Source organism: Prunus persica, chromosome G8 (genome assembly GCF_000346465.2).
Source record: "Prunus persica cultivar Lovell chromosome G8, Prunus_persica_NCBIv2, whole genome shotgun sequence".
Taxonomy (NCBI): Eukaryota; Viridiplantae; Streptophyta; class Magnoliopsida; order Rosales; family Rosaceae; genus Prunus; species Prunus persica.
In genome coordinates, this window is record NC_034016.1 from 11,487,258 (window position 1) to 11,506,227 (window position 18,970).

The following is an 18,970-nucleotide window of genomic DNA, read 5'->3' on the forward strand; positions in this document are numbered from 1 at the left end:
AGCCTCAAACTAATGAGATACTTTGTTTTGTTTGGCATGCATAGCCGAAACTGGTACATAACTAGATATCACACCTTATAATAATGCTAAAAGTAAGATGAAGCATACAGTCTTTAAATGTTGTTGTCAAGAAATCATAGAGTATGTGTCTATGGCTCTCCGCTATTTAAGGTCAGCCACTAGAACTTACAACAATACCAGTTTTCCTCACTTCCTTGTAGGTTTGTGGCCAAGAACAATGTTTGGGGGCATAATGGTCCCATCAAAATATGCTACCCTCAATCCATAGCTACTAAGAATTTGAGCATGAGAAGGATGACACAACCATGTGCATTAACCTAATATTTATGTCTACCATTCCCTTCCCAAATTGCCCTCACAAATGTACAATTTTCCATACATTTTTCTCCATCTTACTTCTCTATTTATACACACAATATCCCAACAAAATTTGCAAACCAAAGTACTCCTCGCATTCTCCACAAGCTTGAAAATCTATTCTCGCTTCTCTCTTTCTTCCAAGTGTTTTTTTTAAATCCAGCCCCTTTTTAATAAGGCGATAATTAAGTTTCCTTATTAAGCATGGCGATTCGGTTATCACAAATCCTACGACAATCGAGCTTATTGTTTGCAAACAAAGCAGCATCATCATCTTCTGTTGGTGTTCCAAAAGGCTACATTGTAGTGTATGTTGGAGAGTTTGAAAAGAAGCGATTTGTCGTTCCGATATCATTCTTGAGTCAGCCTTCATTTCAAGAGTTGCTAAGGAAGGCAGAGGAAGAATTCGGATACAATTATCCGATGGGTGGACTCACAATTCCTTGTAGAGAAGACATCTTCATTGACCTCACTTCCCGCTTGAATTAATGGATTGTGATTTGCAGCATATATACACGCACTACTTAATGTATGAATTAGGAGAGAATTTTGTAAAGTAATCTTGTACTTGTACATTCTTTTTTCTAGTGTTTTCCCTTTGGAGGAAATTGTATGACCACCCAAAAAGTTTATCAATGACATAATTCAATCGAATTTTTTCTTTGAAGTTATGACTCATCTCCTTGCCAGAATGATTGATTTGGTCGAGAATATTACAACTCTTTGACCATCATAATGTTTTATGGGCGTATATATAAATGTGAAAACCCAAGTCCTAAAAGAACTCATTTGTTAGTCCTTTACCTAGTTAATCTGTTTGGATTAAATGAATTCCATCGCCAATTCATGTGGCCTGGCAAACTGATACAACGGGTCAAACCGCTCGTCCGGTTCGGTTTGGTCCAAGTTTTATTTAAAATTTGATAGCAAATTCGGATTATACTGGTCTAGAACTAGATTGTCCAGATGGTTAGTTTCTAAAATCCTAACTAAACTTATTTATTCAAAACTAAGTTTTTTCACCCGGCACCCAGCCACTACGTCCTTATTAGCTTACCATAGACTCCCCAACACCCGAATCCAATGCTAGCAAACTTCTAATTTAACTTCTTCTTCGCTCGTACTCCACCACCGCATTTTTGTGGGCTTCTCAACTCGTGATGTGGTTTCTCTCTTTTTCTTTGGGCTTAAGTCTCACAACCTTACCCTTTTTTCTCTATATCTCTTTTTTTATACCAGATACATCGGGACCAACCGTAGGGTTCTCTAAGAATGTTTTTCAACGATTCAAATCATCTATTTTTCAAATCTTCAATCATAGATCATTCTTGAAAAAAAATTAGAAAAATTAAAAATCATTAAGTTATCTAATTGAGACCAACAAAATAGAAGAATACAGTGCTTCAAAAAAAGACTATAATAACAACAATTTAATTGAATGGGCAAATAGTATCGGATTCAAGTGCTTTTTTGCATAGATGATCTTTGAGAGAATACCTAAAAACTAGACGATTCAGATCATTGAAATACAATGCATGATGGACTCTATATGTGTCCATCAACTGAAGGTCTATATATACACACACATTTAGCTCCTTACTTGTAATGAGCCATTTCTCTTTATTGACAAATAATAATTTGATGCATGTATATATAATTTTCTTTATGCGTTTGTAATGAGTTAGGTCATCTCCAACCCAAGAACCTAAATCCAAAATATCCCCCAAAACCTCTCCCAACCCAAAAAAATGAAGAACCCAAAATTTGGGAAAACCCAAATTTGGACCCAAATACCAATCCACATTTAGCTTGGACCCAAATCCTTTTGTGGAGCCCACTTGCATCTCAAACAGCCCTATGTGCAAAGATTCTGACGTGGGGCCCACCTCCAAATTTGCAACTTGTTTTTTGTCTTCTCTTTGCTCCACTTGTCGCTGCCCCATGGAGTTGCCATTAGAATCCAACGGCAACGTTTGAACAATGTTGCTGTTTTTTTTTTTTTATGTACATTTCAAACACATCATCTTCTTCATTCTCATACTTTTGGAATAAATTAAATTTATGGAATTTTAATTTTTTTTAGGCCAAATTGTTCAAAAAAATTAAATTATGACGTTATTTAAAAAGATAAATGAAGAAAAGTTTTCTATAAAAAAAAATAGACTTAAACCATTCTTAAACAATTTAATAAAGTTGCGGACTTAAAATTTGAGTCCGCAGGGTTGGGAGAAAAAAATATTTGAGTCCGGACAAAACCTAAATAGTTTCTCTTTGGAGGGGAAAAATTTGGGTTTAACCCCTCATGGGTTGGAAAAGGCCTTATATGCTCTCAGACTGTGGTTAAAAAATCACAGCTTGTAGTAAGAAGCCAACCAATAATCTTTTGCTTAAATGAAATTACAAGAAAATGAATTTCAAACTAAGTTTCTTCTGAAATGTTTGTCTCACCACCTCAACAAAAGTTTCATCTACAACTAATCTTTCTTTCATTTAAGAACACCGCATTAGATGTCTCAAGCTTGTCTCTCTAAGACAACATGTCAAATTGTATTAACTTTCCATTCCAATTTTAGCTGGTTATTCCTTGGCTTATTTGGACATTGTGGGACAATTTAAAATGTTTGTGTTGTGAACAAATTTATATCTAGTGTTGAGCAACCAGCTCTCCACCTCCAATCTTTTTCTGGCACTCCATTGGCCTAATTGGATATTGTAGGGCATAGTGTTTTACCAACAAATGGACACAACACAATAGGATTTTCAAGTTGCCTCTACCAAAAAATTTCAAGCTGTTTTCTTATATCGGCATAATTATTGCAAGGATAGTGTTTGTACTTTCAGCACACTCCTCAAGTGCATATAGTCAAGAGTTTGCATGCATGCACTCTGCGAGCAACGTACAAATGCATGTATATGATTGTCTTCTGAAGATACAGTCGAAGTTAGGTGTTATGAGAGTTCGAACATAAGATCATTGATTTACAAGTTAATACTTTTTTTATTGGGCTAAACCTTATTAGCGTTTATGCTAAAATATGAAAACTATGAGAGAATATTTGTTTGTGGGAATTTTCTATGTATTCTTCTCCTTGTAGGAGGTCATATTTATAATACAACGAAACCTGAATGGCCAAGTAAATAATAAATTCCTAAATCTATTTGCAGTAGGAAATCAGGAATTAAAGTAAATCAATTACAATTATAATAGGAATTCTTGGTGTGTAAGGAAAGTAAGTCAATATCCACAAGTCACGCCAACACTCCCCCTCACGTTGGTGCATAGATGTCGCCAATGCCCAACTGATCTAGTGAATTGTGGAATGCTTTACTGGAAATCGCCTTTGTCAAAATATCCGCCAATTGATCCTCGGATTTCACAAAAGGAAACTGAAACACTTTAGCCTCAAGCTTTTGTTTGATGAAGTGTCGATCCACCTCAACATGTTTAGTACGATCATGCTGAACTAGATTCTGTGCAATGGCTATAGCAGCCTTGTTGTCACAAAAGAGATTCATTGTAGATGTAGGTTTATACCCAAGTTCAGTAAGCAACTTTCTTAACCAAAGAAGTTCACAAATCCCTTTAGTCATGCCTCTGAACTCGGCTTCTGCACTGGATAAAGCTACTACATTCTGTTTCTTGCTTCTCCATGTCACCAAATTACCTCCCACGATTGTGAAGTAACCCGATGTGGATTTTCTATCTGTTACATTACCTGCCCAATCTGCATCTGAATAACCATCAATATTTAGATGACCATGCTTTGAGAACATAAGTCCTTTTCCAGGTGCAGACTTCAAATATCTAAGTATCCGAAGAACTGCATTCATATGGTCTTCACTTGGAGAGTGCATAAATTGACTGACAACGCTCACCGCATAAGCAATGTCTGGTCGAGTATGTGACAAATAGATCAATCTTCCCACTAACCTTTGGTATCTTTCTTTGTTAGTTGGAACTTGATCCAGATATTCTCCAAGATGATGATTCTGAACAATAGGAGTGTCCGCAGGTTTACAATCTAGCATTCCTATGTCTGTCAACAAGTCTAAGACATATTTCCTTTAAGAGAGAAATATGCCTTGCTGCGATCGAGCCACTTCAATTCCCAAGAAATACTTGAGTCCACCTAGATCCTTCATCTCAAACTCCGTAGCCAGATAGTCTTGTAGCTGTGATATTTCCTGTTTATCATTCCCAGTAATAATCATATCATCAACATAGTTTATTAATGCTGTTACCTTCCCTTTTCGATGTTTCAAGAACAGAGTATGATCTGAGTTGCACTGTTTGAAACCATTGTTCTTCATTGCCATGGTGAACCGTCCAAACCATGCACGTGGTGACTGTTTCAATCCATACAATGCTTTTCGTAACCTGCAAACTGTTCCAGTCTAAGTAGTATTATATCCAGGAGGAATGTCCATGTACACCTCCTCCGTGAGTTCGCCATGTAGAAAAGCATTCTTTACATCAAACTGATGTAGTGGCCAATCCAAATTAGCTGCAATGGACAATAAGACTCTGACGGTGTTTAACTTTGCAACTGGAGCAAAGGTTTCTTCATAGTCTATACCATAGGTCTGTGTGTACCCTTTTGCCACAAGTCTTGCCTTGTATCGCTCGATAGATCCATCTGCATTGTGTTTTATAGCTACATCCGATAGTCTTTTTTCCTCGGGGTATAGTCTCCAATGTCCAAGTCTGATTTTTCTCAAGGGCTTTCATCTCCTCTTTAATAGCTTGGACCCACTTAGGATCTTTCAATGCTTCAGGGACCTTGATTGGAATATGGATAGCAGACAACTGATGCACAAAAGCCTTGAGTGGTTCAGACAGCTTCTCAGTGGATACATGATTTGCAATTGGATACTTGGATGTCTTGCCAATATCAGGTGAATAACAGTTTGGTGGCTTCCCACGATTTTGCCTGAAAGATAATTGATATCCAATAGTTTTATCATCTAAATGCACAAGTCTAGTAGGAGTAGTTACCTCAAGGATATTCTCAGGAGATTGGTCTGTTGGTACTGTTGAGTTAAGGGGGGCCTTCATCTTGTTGTTCTGTATTGTCTGTAGGTGTGAGACTCGGATCAGAAATATCTTCGCATGGATCAGGTGGGTCAGGTAATTGATCGCTATGAATGGACGATTGGTCGCTTTTCGACAGAGAGTAATCTCGTGCTTCAGACTCGGAATGATCAATCATTTCTGTACAAAGGAGAATTTCTTTATTTTCCAAGTTGCTCCAATTCTGCTCTTCACTTCGTATCTCCCCCTGAAGTGTAGAATTGGATGATGGGTCATGGAAGAACAGCTCAGATTCCAGAAAGGTCACATCCAAAGTGACATAGGTTCGTTGGGTAGGAGGGTGATAACAGCGGTAACCTTTCTGATGAGTGGCATAACCCACAAAAACACAACGAAGCGCACATGGATCAAGTTTGCTACGTTGATTTTTGTGGAGATGAACGAAAGCCACACATCCAAAGATTCGGGGTGTGAGTACCAAAACAGAAGGCAGAGGTCTGTGCTGTGCAAGCACCTGTAAGGGAGTTTTAAAGGTCAGTACACCAGAAGGCATGCGGTTGATCAGATGAACTGCGGTGACAATAGCATCATCCCAGTGATGGCGAGGAACATGAGCGCCAATCAGAAGTGCTCGGGCGGTTTCAAGAAGATGTCGATTCTTTCGTTCAGCAACACCATTTTGTTGTGGTGTCTGAGGACAAGTCGTCTCATGGATAATTCCATGTTGTTAGAAGTAAGTCTGAAAGTCATGATTGACGAATTCTCCACCATTGTCTGAGCGAAGAATCTGGATTTGAGCATTAAACTGAGTTTTCATCTGTTTGTGGAAGGACTGAAAACAGGAAAACACTTCGTTTTTATTCTTCAGCAAATAAAGCCATGTCATCCGTGTACAATCATCGATGAATGTGACAAACCATCGAACACCAGAAGGAGCAGTGATAAGAGAAGGTTCCCAGACATCAGAGTGAATTAACGTAAATGGAGTAGTACACTTGTTCGTACTCAACGAGTAGGGCACACGGTGACTCTTGGCCAAAATACAAGTATCACATGTGAAGTCAGAGTCCTTGACACCTGAGAATAAATCTGGTATAAGATGCTTCATATAACTAAAAGACGGATGTCCCAATCAACGGTGCCACAACCAGATTTGCTTTTGTTTGCTATCAAAGGGATGTGTCACGCTGTTAGCCATGCCGGGACTGAAGTCATCGACATAATATAGTCCCCCTCCTCTCTTAGTACCACGACCAAGAATCTCCTTTGTGTGAATATCCTGAAGCAAACAAGAACTTGGGTAAATGAGTACACAACAATTCAATTGCTCAGTAAGCTGACTAACTGACAACAATTTAGTGGATAAAGATGGAACAAGTAAAGTATTAGACAGTGTGAGAGAGGATGAGAGTGCAACAGTGCCAGCCCCTGTCACAGGATAAGTAACACCATTGGCATTTGCAATACAAGTTCGTCAAGGTTGTGTAGTATTCAGAAAATCATCAGGATCAAACGTCATATGATCAGTTGCACCGAAATCAATTATCCAACTCCTGGAATCAATCTTATCGGAAGTATGGAATCCATAACCAGTACCATTACTGGTCAAATTGCATTGTCCTCGATCTGTAAGAGTAGCCCACCAATTGGGGTAGCCATGCGATTTAAAACAAGTCTCACAAGTGTGTCTCGGATCACCACAATATGCGCAATCTTGTCCATGTGTCGGGGTTGTTAGTCTAGAAGTCATAATCTGTGCAGCGGAAGATGCATAGGATACAGGTTGAGTAGGAATTGGGATCGGAATCTGAGCCTGAGTTCGGGCCTGAGTCGGAGTCGAAATCGGGATCAGAGTCTGAATCAGAGACAAATTCGGGGTTGGGGTCATCATCAGAGTGGGGGTCGGGGTCGTCGTCGTCATAGTCGGGGTCGGGGTCGGGGTTGTCAAAAGAGGATCCTGATTCTGAATCGGGTTCGGGGTCAAAGTCTGCATCTGTATGAGCGGAGCCATCTGGGCACTCAACTCAACGATGGTTGGTGGAGAATGAGAGAAGGAGTCGGTGGTGCTACCTCCATGAGGGTTGAAAAAATCATCAACCCCCATAGCAGCGGCGGGGGTTTGAAACTAGAGTCAGCAATTCCAAGATCGCCGCTCTGATACCATGCTAAAATATGAAAACTATGAGAGAATATTTGTTTGTAGGAATTTTCTGTGTATTCTTCTCCTTGAAGGAGGTCATATTTATAATACAACGAAACCTGAATGGGCAAGTAAATAATAAATTCCTAAATCTATTTGCAGTAGAAAATCAGGAATTAAAGTAAATCAATTACAATTATAATAGGAATTCTTGGTGTGTAAGGAAAGTAAGTCAATATCCACAAGTCACGCCAACAGTTTATTCTTAGGTGATTGTCATGGTAATTAATATAATCTGTTTGTATAGGAAGTTATTTTTCAGAGTTAATTTTAGTTGCAATGGCATCATAACCAACATATGAAAATAAATGATTCCATAATGGAAAATTGGCTTTCAAACACAAGCCCGCTAATGCTAATTGCATCCCCCATGGTCTATCTTAACGCTGGAGAGTCCAACTAATGTGAGTTAGGCTTGGCCATACAAGCATACTCAATACTCAAAATCATCCCACGCATTTCCCATCTTTGATAAGTTATTACACATATGAGAAAAGAACGAGAAACTTTGTTAGTATGAAATTGTGTTGGCATTTTCTACAATTTTGTAAGTACGATAAGTCATTTAGCAATAGGGTTGAACCAAAATTGATGTCTCTGATTTTCAGAAACTGCAGGATTGAAATAGCTCAGCAATCCCCAAATTCCAGAATTGTGACTTAACACTTATGAGACATTTGATCTAAAGAATAAGACATGTCATTTTTCATGCACTCATAATAGGAACGTTTTTTGGAATCTAATATGATTTTATTTCCTTGATTTTCCTTGATTTTAATCAATTAGAATTCCTTTAGGAGTGCATCTCATTTATGCATATTTTGCAATATCTTTTTGCTTATTCTTTCTTTCTTTCTTTCTCTCCGGTACTATATTTGTAAACAAGAAAGCGGACCTGAAGATCCTTGATCCTTGACATGTAAGTTAGGACCTAGAGTTCCTTGATGATATAATAGTGCCGTATCGATTAATAGTGTCGTACACATAAATAGTAATTGTACTGGCAAATGTACTATACGCATGAATAGACACGTATTCATGACTTGATGAATAGTACTATATACATGAATAGTGATGTATGCATAAATATTAACCATTTTGGGTGAACCGTCACTATATATAAAAGAGAACCTGCAGTTCCCTAAATTCATGGATGAGCAATTAAATGAGATGCAATAAGTTCCTCAAAACATGGACAATTATGTAAGGGCCTGAAGTCCCGAAATATGTACAGGAAATTATAAAAATATCCATACCGTGGGAAGATGTCATTTTGGCTCGAAGTTCAAAATCTAAGAGTATTGAATGTCCATACCATGAAAATATCTGATTTTGGCATGAAGTTCAAAATCTGACAATATTGAGAACCTGAAGTTCCAACAATTAAATGGACAACCCTTGAGGTATTATTGCAAATTGTGGTACACCACATCTTTCATTGACATAAGAAAATGATGAATTTAATAAAGTTCGATTCTATTACAATTGACACCTCAAAGAAGAAATATATTTTGTGAATTCTGATTGTTAAAAATACACTGTGAAATGGATAATATCAAGATAAACCTCAAAGGATGAATTGAGGCTCCCCACATATTTTGTTATATTATATGATCTGGGCCGGAAGCCCATGGATCCAAATATATAAGAGATCCCGAACTTGAAGTTTTGGGTATATAGTAGTTAATGCTCTTCATTAATATATTGCAATATTATCATGGCTTTTACTCAATTTCTATTTCATGCCCATTTGAAAAAGGCAAATAAATTCTAAGGTCGTGTTTATCCCGGGCAAGAAGTTCCAGACTCACATGCATTGAAATATGTAATTTGAGGGATTTTATATGGTTATTTGAACATATAAGGCACAAGGTTCCAACCCGTCATTTTGAAAAGACGTAAAAACCATAGGTGCAAGTTTAAGAATTTACCCAATTATTATAACAGGAAAGGAGCATACAACAGATAGATTCTTTTCACCTGCAAGGAAAGAGCAAGTTATGTAAAATCTATAAAATTGCATTATATTCTGGAAGCCTCTGAAGGAAGAGGACAGTGCCTCTTAAGCTTAGCCATGAGCTTCTCATGGTCTCCCAGAATCTTTTCATTGGAAATTTGCAACATGTCAAGCCTTGTCTGAGTATCAATGGAGTATGAACTCACTAGTTTCAACAAGGCCTATTTTCCTCTTTAGGTTTTTCAACCTCTTACTGAGACTCATGAAGCATTCTCCAAAGAGATAAATTTTCAGTGTTCAGCTCCTGAATCTCGTTTGCTCTGGCATGCAAACGATCAGTCATGTTAGAAACAAAAGTAGCACTCTGAATGCTAAAACTCATTGAGTCATCAATATCATTTTCGTCAAACCTTCCTGTTAACAGTATTTCATCCATAGAAGTAAGGAAATTTCTAGCTACTATGACAGCAGTCGTATCATTCATCATCACAGAATCATTAACCGTGAGATAACAATTTTGGGATACAAAGGATGGTGCCAGACTTTGGCGTCACGGGTTGTTTTCAGGGCAACATTTAAATCGAAATGCTTTGGGGGAGAAGAAGAGGAAGCCTTTTTAAGAAGGTTTCGAGGAAAGTCTTAGAAAAGCTGAATTTTCATAAAACGGAAAGAAGTTGAGTTGAAACGCAGTTACTCCAATCAGGCATTGTAAAGGCAATATCTATAGATGAAAATGTGGCACCGTTTCTAGGATCCCAATATTTTCTCGGATCCCCATAGTCTCCCTTTTTTTTCCAGATTCTAAAACTTCACGCAGCCTCCATTAATGTCTGTTGACACTTTAAGGGTTCTCAAGGACTATTTTTGTTATAGCCGATCTTACTTTGCGGATTTCACGGAATTACTTTTTCAAAAGCATCTTGAGCACCTCACAATTTTCTGTAGTTAATTTGAGATTCACCGGATCAAACTATTCCTCTAATTTGTGTATAAATATGTTACTAACGAAATTTTCTTTGCAGAATACATCCATTTTTCTCTAGCTTTCTCCATATCTAGTGATGCAATATCCACTTGTTTTCCCTATCAACGAGGGCTCGATGTGCTTGAGAAGCGAGACTATCTCTGATCATCCATTCAGGAAGCGAGACTATCCATGATCACATTTCAGCTAGATCAGGGAACTGTAAGGATGACCACATGCTCTAATCTCCTGAAGTTCTTCTAGGCTAGGAGAAATAAGAGTTTGTTATGTGTTACCTCATTAGTTTCCCTCCCTGATTTCTTACCTACCTTGCAATTAATATCACAATTCTTTGTATCTTTTCTTTCTTTTTACAACTCTCTATTCATAAGGAATTTTGTTTCATTAGAACGAACATCTGAAGAACAAATCCATGTAGTGAACCTAACACTAAGGGTTATTTTTTTGACAGAGACAGAAGAATTGTGATTTTTGCTCTTGTAGGATATAACTAGATCATCAAGCGTTACATTGTATTTGCTGAGCCAATACGAGCTTGAATGATATTTGAGCAAAGTTTCTCTCACCTAAGTATGTAAGCAATACTTATGTTATTTCATGCTTGTACTCTTATTTTAATATTTTGTACGACATCCTTAAAGGTAACCAAATGGGGAGATAAGGCCGTTCCAGAAAAACGCCATGCAAAGGATCATTCCAGAAGAATGACTAGCTTTATAGATCGTTCCAGATGAACCACTTGTATTATGACCATTCCAGAAGAATGGCTTGTATCATTCTGATATGTATTCATGAATTATTAACGCAAATTTCATAGATTGCAAGTTGAATACATTGATAATAGATTAAAGTCCCATACGAACAGAACATGGGTATAGCAGTGATCAATATAATGCATGTCTATTGCGTAGCAAATGATATGGATTGAAGGGCCAATTTGGCATTGCTGTGCTGTGAAAATAATCGTTGTCAGATTTGCTGTGAGAGAAATTAGCTGTGAGAGAAAACAGTTTGGCGTTTGGTAAACTTTTTGTTAAAAGTGTTGTTGGTAGTAATTCCCGCATAATCATAAAATGATTGCCGCAAAATCATTAAACTCAGCGCCTCTTTGAAACTGATTCCTACATAATCAGAAAATGAAAGCACTTCATTAGCTGCTTTCCCTTATAGCTTTATCTCACAACAATTTTTAACAATAAGTGATTTTCTCATAGTTTACCAAACGGGCTATGCTTCCCCAAATTTTAAAAAAATCACTTATCACCACAAATAAGCAATGTCAAACTAGCACGAAGTCTCAGAAGGATAATCCATTAACATGTCAATATTAATACGATGCACGCCTAATGCGTAGCAAATTATATGGTTTAAAGTCCCAGAAGGACAATTCATTCACATGTGTGTGTTAATTTGTGGCATGCCTGCAGCATGACAGATATATGGGTTTTAAATGTTCCAACTTCCTAAATAGAGATTATCCACGCCCTACTATAAAATAACGCTCCATTGGAGGTTAAGATCCACATTCTCACATAAGTCATCGTATAAGAGATGTCTATCTGAAGAGAGACAATAAAAGCCCCTGAGGTGACTTGGGTACCCAAAAGCAAAGAAATGCTTATAATTGATGCATTCGCATGCACATGAGAATGGTGGGATCACAAATTGATGAATGACAGTTTTTGGTTTTGGAGTAGCTACTCAAATCATCAATGTGCTGTGTGATTGGAACCATGTTCTATTATCAAACGTCTACAATATCATTGGCCAAAATGGAAAGAGGCAATTCCATTACAGATGAGAATGAACATGAAAGAACAAACCCATAGTACGAACCACAAAAGATGCTAACCCTGAAAGTTATACTTGGGTGTTCGGAATAAAGAAGAATACACTCACTTTGTATGACACAATGTTTCTGGTAGAAACAAGGAATGTTGGGTCTTTCCATGTGTACAGATGCAATCATGCCTTCCTATTGCACATTCAAGGAGACCAACATGTTATCTTTAAGAGTTATTAAATGCACAGAGCATATCGCTAGAAGCGGTTCCCTAAAGATGTATAAATAGCTGGGTTAAACCTATATAATGTGTCATAAAGTGTAATCCCTTAAACAAAATCCCTGAAGGATTGAAATTGCATGAAGCAAGTCCCTAAAGGACATGTGCCTGAAGCACAAAATCTGTACTTAATACTAAAATGTATAAATTGCCTCAATGAGTATATTAATTATGATATGGTTGCAACACATTACAACTCTTAAAGAGTTGATAATTGATCAAAATTCCTGAAGAGTTAATACTTGGTAAAAACTCCTGAAGAGTTTAATAAATATTTGTCTAGGTTTGAAGATCAAGCATTATGCCAACGACATTCTTGCTTACTACTAAGAAAGTATTGAAGCATTTTTATATGGGTTATTCGTTAGACACTTAAATGATTTTCCGGAAGTATACTGGACCAGACATTGTATTTTCTAGATAGAGCTCAGCTCCATCACCACCACTTTGGGATCATGTGAGGCATATTTGATGATATCTCCGTATAACACCATATACGGGCATATTCTTTTCAAGTGAACATACAAATAACCCAGATTTTGTTGGATATGCGAACTCTAGAAATTTCTAAGATTTACATATAGATAGCTCACTGGAAATATATCTACTTACTCAACTTCGTGAATTGTTAATGGCAACATCCTCCACTCACTCCAAAAGATTTTCTCTCCATAAAATTAGTCATAAAGATTTCAGGAGGAGGTAGTCATCAGGGGGTGCATCCAGAAGTAAGCTACACTGATTAATGTACTCTTCTTCCTTCCATTAGTTTTCTACTTCACTAGGTTTTCCTCAAGCAAGATTTTAATGAGGCAACCTACATATCAGTTGTGGTCTCCAAGGGGGAGTGTCGTAAAGTCAAGAATGGAGCCCAAAACGGTAGAGCCCACTACCTAATTGATTGAAGAATAATTGTGAAGCTTGTCTGCCAACACCCACTTGAAGCCAAAGGAATATGAGTAAGTAGCCATAGAATTCTGCCTACAAATTAGGCTTCCCCCTTCCTTTTGCTAGATACACCATCTGAGAAGAAATGAGAGCCCAAGCAGAGAGGAAAGAAAGGAAGAGAAGAAAGAAGAGAAGGAAGAAAGAGGGTGAGTGAGTTGAGAGAAAAAGGGAGCAGAGAGAAATATCAGTGAGGCACAGATATTATAAACACTAAAGTTGTAGTCCTATTATTTTACATAGTGAAAAGTTACTGATGCTGCTCTCCGTGGATGTAGGCATGGCCGAACCTCGTTAAATATTATGTCTTATTTACTTACGTGCATCTCAATATTCTCGTATATTCCTGTTTATTTTACAACACTTAAACAATTTTTAATATTTTATTAGTATTTTTGAGTATCACCCACTAGTTTGGTTTGGTTTAACCAATGATTTCAATATCAAGCACCAAACACCGAACCATAAATATCAGTTTGGTTTGATTTCAAACCGATGACTAATAAAAAATAATAAATAAAATACCAAACCAGACCAAGTTTGGACGATTTAGTCGGGATTTTTAGTGTGTATGCCAGCTATAGTTTAAACCAATTTGAATAGTCTGTCTTTGGATTTTATTCCCCATTGTTCAGCCCAAAAAAGGGGGATTATCATCTCTTGAATATGATATATCAAGTTCATTTGGTCTCAAACTTTGTTTGTTGCTACATCAAGGATATGGATGAAATCAACCAGGGCAAGCTCATCATGTTGGAAATTCCAAAACAAAATAGATGAAAAAAAACAAAAAAACAAAAAAAGAACTCTGGAGAATGTAAGAGAAATAAACGTAAAATAAAACTTTATAAAAAATCAATTTCAGGAAATGTCAAAAGCGCTCGCTCTTTCACATTAGCCATCCACAGAGCGCCAGTGCTTTCAAGAGAGGGTCTTTTGGTCATTTCACAAAACCTATGTTTCTTGGACATACTTAAATGCCCTCACTCGGCACCACATGTCCCGACCTCATTGGTAGGAAGGAGAAAACCTTATAGCCGCGTCGTATAGGAAACTCTTGAAAGCGTAAGGGAGCTTGGAGACCGTACGCTCTGTGACTTCGCGGGAAGAAACCCTAGTTTCTCTGATTGCACTTGCCTTCTAGAGAAGTAAAAGGTTTTTGTAAGGATATGAACAATAGTTCTTCTTCCAAATCGCACGGTCTAGATCAGCCTGAGTTGAGTGGGCCCAAATCACTGCGCACCAAAATGGGCAAACCAGAAGACAGTGAAAAGAAGGTAACCTTCTTGTTCAATTCAAATTTTTACAATTACCCATTTCCTAATTGACCAAAGCAAGAATGCCCAGATGCCCAAAACTGGTTTTGGAACTAGTTATGAACCTCAACTTCAAGACCCTGTTTTGGGATTGATTTGTTTTGCCAAGTATTGTTTCACATTGTATAATGTGTTTATGTTCTTGTTATGGAGGATGAGGGTAGATCTTTGTTCAAATTTTAAAAATAAAACTTTTTAAAATTTTTAATTTTTTTTTTTTTAATTGTTGCCCATTATTCTAATCAGCAGAATATTATGAAACAAGTTTTGAGCACATGCTAATACTATGAGTCCGTGTTTTGAACTTGAATTGTAGTTTTTTTATTGTATTTTTTTCATGTAACTTTGTGTAGATTTTTCATAAGAAACTCAAAGATGTTGAGATTAGTGTTCCGATAGTGTATGGCAATATTTCATTCTGGCTCGGTAAGAAGGCAAACGAGTAAGTATTGTTCATTGTGCTAGGCTTATTGGCTTCTTGAGTTACTTAAATGAGAAATAGAATATCTGATTACATTTTGTGATATTTAACTAGGTACCAATCACATAAGTGGACTGTATACGTCCGTGGGGCAACCAATGAGGATTTGGGAGTGGTGATAAAGCGTGCTGTTTTTCAGCTGCATTCCAGTTTCAATAATCCCACAAGGGTGATCGAGTCACCACCATTCGAGTTGTCAGAATGTGGTTGGGGCGAATTTGAAATCGCTATTACTCTTTTTTTCCACAGTGATGTTTGTGATAAGCCATTAAACTTGTGAGTTGTTTTAAATATCATCTTTATGTGATTTACTTGGTAGTTGGCTTGCCAGTTTTTTATTTGACACAGTCTGTGTTCTTGGAATTTGGAGAAAGCACTAAAATAATGCTGAAGAAAGGAATAATACAAGTAAATCTAGTTGACTAGAAGCAACTCTGTGTTTTAATGTCCAATGTCATTATATTCATTTTCCATCTGAGTTATTATCAGTACCCTCCAGCAACACATCCTGCTATATCTCACTATATTGTTACCGAATGTGGCAACTAGATTTCGCTTAACCTTCTAATGTATTTAATTGGTGGATCAATTGTGCAAAGAACGAGTTTGATTGAACTACTTTATATTCTGTGATTGTTGGGCATTTATTCGTCTTTTTCTGTGTATAACATGTTTGGGCACATTAGAGTCCATAGAGTTTGATTTTACATTTAATTAGAACCAACCAACTTGAAACAAACAAACAACTGTTTCTTCTTTTTCTTTTCGTCATACATTTGGTACTAGCTACCCATCCGCAAGCTGAACTTGATCTTTCACTTGTTACAGATTTCATCATTTGAAGTTGTACCCAGAGGATGAGTCTGGTCCTATGTCAACTAAAAAACCTGTTGTCGTGGAATCCTATGATGAGATTGTGTTCCCCGAGCCTTCAGAGGCGTTTTTAGCTCGTGTGCAGAATCAGCCAGCTTTAATTGTGCCCAGATTACCTGCTGGCTCTGTTTTGCCTCCTCCTGGTATGAATTCTTTTTGTTGTGTTGTCTGTAATTTCTCTTTATCATGTCGTGCATGTACTAACTACTCCTTTTCATTGCATGTAGTGCCAGTTGAGGATCCAAGTAAGAGAAAGAGAGGTGACACCAAAGATCATCCGATGTCCCAGTGGTTCATGAATTTCTCAGAAGCAGATGAGCTGTTACAACTTGCAGCAGCTCGTCAGCAGGTAAGCATTACTTTGTCTGAAATTTCTGGATATAGATTTGCTTTGTGAGCATGAAGAGCTGTCACGGTGTGTGTATTCTTGGCAAAACCTTTACCTGCTGGCACTGAGTGCCTAGGCTTATCGTTTTTGCATATTAAATTTTTTTTGTTGAGAGACTTCCTGGGAGAGCTCCCCATTCTTACCCTTTGTGCACTCAAAAAAGAACCTTGGTTATAGGTTGAAGGCCTTTTTTCATTATTAGAAGTAATTCACCCTTCTCATTTATATATGTATGATCAAATACTGTCCCTCTTCTGCAGCTCTGTCTTCAGTGCAATTTTATTAGCCAGCCAGCCATGGATACAGGGTTACAATGTTTGAATCCAAGAGTGTGTTTTGTAAACCCCAGAGACCAGCCAGCCATGTACTACTGCGCTAGTTTTAGACTGAACAGTGTTTGGTACTCAAATGCTAAAAAATTGATTTATTATATTGGGGCGAAAACCAGCCAAAACAAATGACAATAAATCAGCATGTGTTTTGCGTTTATGGGTCATATTGCTCTCACGAACCTTACTCTGATCAAAAGACTTAAGATCCCATAGGTCAGCAAACAACCATTAGAGTTTCACCTCTTGAATTGCCAGTTACGCTTTGTGATTGGGCCAAGTCACGTACAAGAGGCTTCTATGAATCAAAGTTCATATGAGGAAAATAGAGTGAGGGGAACCAACCTAAGCATGTGTTTTGAATCGTGAATCTTCTAAGGATTAATGAGATGCATTCCATGTTGTAGAGATATGAGAGTATTTGATGTTTTGGCATGAGTAGTAAGTAATGTAAACTATAAGTTTGTTTACTCCCTGTCTTAGTTGAGATGTAATAATTACTTAGTGATAGAAAAAGGCTCAAGTTAACTATACTGACAGTTGGCTTTAAATGTCATTGTATATTAGGTTCAAGCTCATATTGCTAAATTTCGAAGAGAGATAAGTTTGCTAGATGGACAGCAGCAGCAACAAGTGAATTCTGTCTCCGACCAGTGAATGTACATTACCTGCAGATTTTTCGATATTTCAGTTCCAAAGTGATTTCGCAGAAAATGCTTTCAGATTGCTTTCGCAGCAGATGCACTCGATGACATTCAAATGTAGCAATTATATGTATTTTCCCAGCCGTGGAGAAATTTTGTCCTTTTGCATTCTTTTATTTTTCTGTTCTACACGAATTGGTGGTGTTCTTCATCACAATGCGGCTCTGTATCGATAAACAATTTAAAGGAAGAAAGTATAAGGTGTATCTTCGCTATAATTTTTTACCGTTGCAAGATAAAAAATTTTGGTTTACTTAGATACCAATTATTTATTGTCCAACTTATTTGTCTTAATTTTCTGAAAGTACGGATGATGAGAACAGTGGTTTGAAATTTAGGGTGTTTGATTTTCAATAGACCAAAATGTATCAAACAACTTCTGCAATAAGAATGTCATTGGTATGGCTGATGCATTCAGTCATTAAATATCATCCCGGATCAATTTGCTCTTTCAATTATTAGGTTTTCTGTGCAGATGATTATGTAAGTCAGCTTCAGATGGTTCTGCAGGTAAGTCAGATTCACGGTTTTGCTTGGACTAGGACTATAATTTTTTTATTTTTTCAAAAATATCTATATATATGTATATATGTATTTTGTAATATATATGTATATACATGTATATAAGTATATTATAATAATATTATATATTTTAAATAATATAAACGTACATACATATATATAAGTGTATATAGGTGTATATATGTATATTATAATATACATGGGTATAATACATATACATATATTTATATATGTATGTATATTATAATATATAATATATATGGGTATGTTATAATAATAATAATAATAATAATATACATGTATATACGTGTATATATGTATATTATATATGTATGTATATATACATATATATTATATATATTATAAAATACATATGTATATATAATATATGTATAATATGTGTATATATAATATATGTATAATATGTGTATATATATTATATATTATAATATACATATATATACGTATATACATGTATATAATATGTGTATATAGGTGTATCTATATATTATAATATATACATGGGTATAATACATATACATATACATATGTATATTATAATAGATAATATATATGGGTATGTTATAATAATAATATACATGTATATATGTATATTATAATATATATACATATAGTATAAATATATAATGTATATGTGTATATACAGGTGTATATGTATATTATAATACATACATGGGTATAATATATACACATATATGTATTATAATAATATATATTACATATATACATGTATGCTATTATTATAATATTAATATGCATGTGTATATGGGTATATT

The 18,970-nt window shown here is 36.4% G+C and overlaps 2 protein-coding genes across 2 annotated transcripts; both read left to right on the plus strand.

Moving 5' to 3' along the window:
- LOC18767175 (auxin-responsive protein SAUR21) lies at positions 445-1,039 on the plus strand. Its single transcript, XM_007199346.2, has one exon. The coding sequence runs from the start codon at positions 583-585 to the stop codon at positions 865-867; it is 285 nt and encodes a 94-aa protein (XP_007199408.1). The 5' UTR covers positions 445-582; the 3' UTR covers positions 868-1,039.
- LOC18768718 (transcription initiation factor TFIID subunit 14b) lies at positions 14,584-17,910 on the plus strand. The gene is made up of 6 exons (XM_007201828.2): positions 14,584-14,837; positions 15,230-15,318; positions 15,412-15,633; positions 16,186-16,373; positions 16,458-16,579; positions 17,515-17,910. The coding sequence occupies exons 1-6, from the start codon at positions 14,730-14,732 to the stop codon at positions 17,602-17,604; spliced, it is 819 nt and encodes a 272-aa protein (XP_007201890.1). The 5' UTR covers positions 14,584-14,729; the 3' UTR covers positions 17,605-17,910.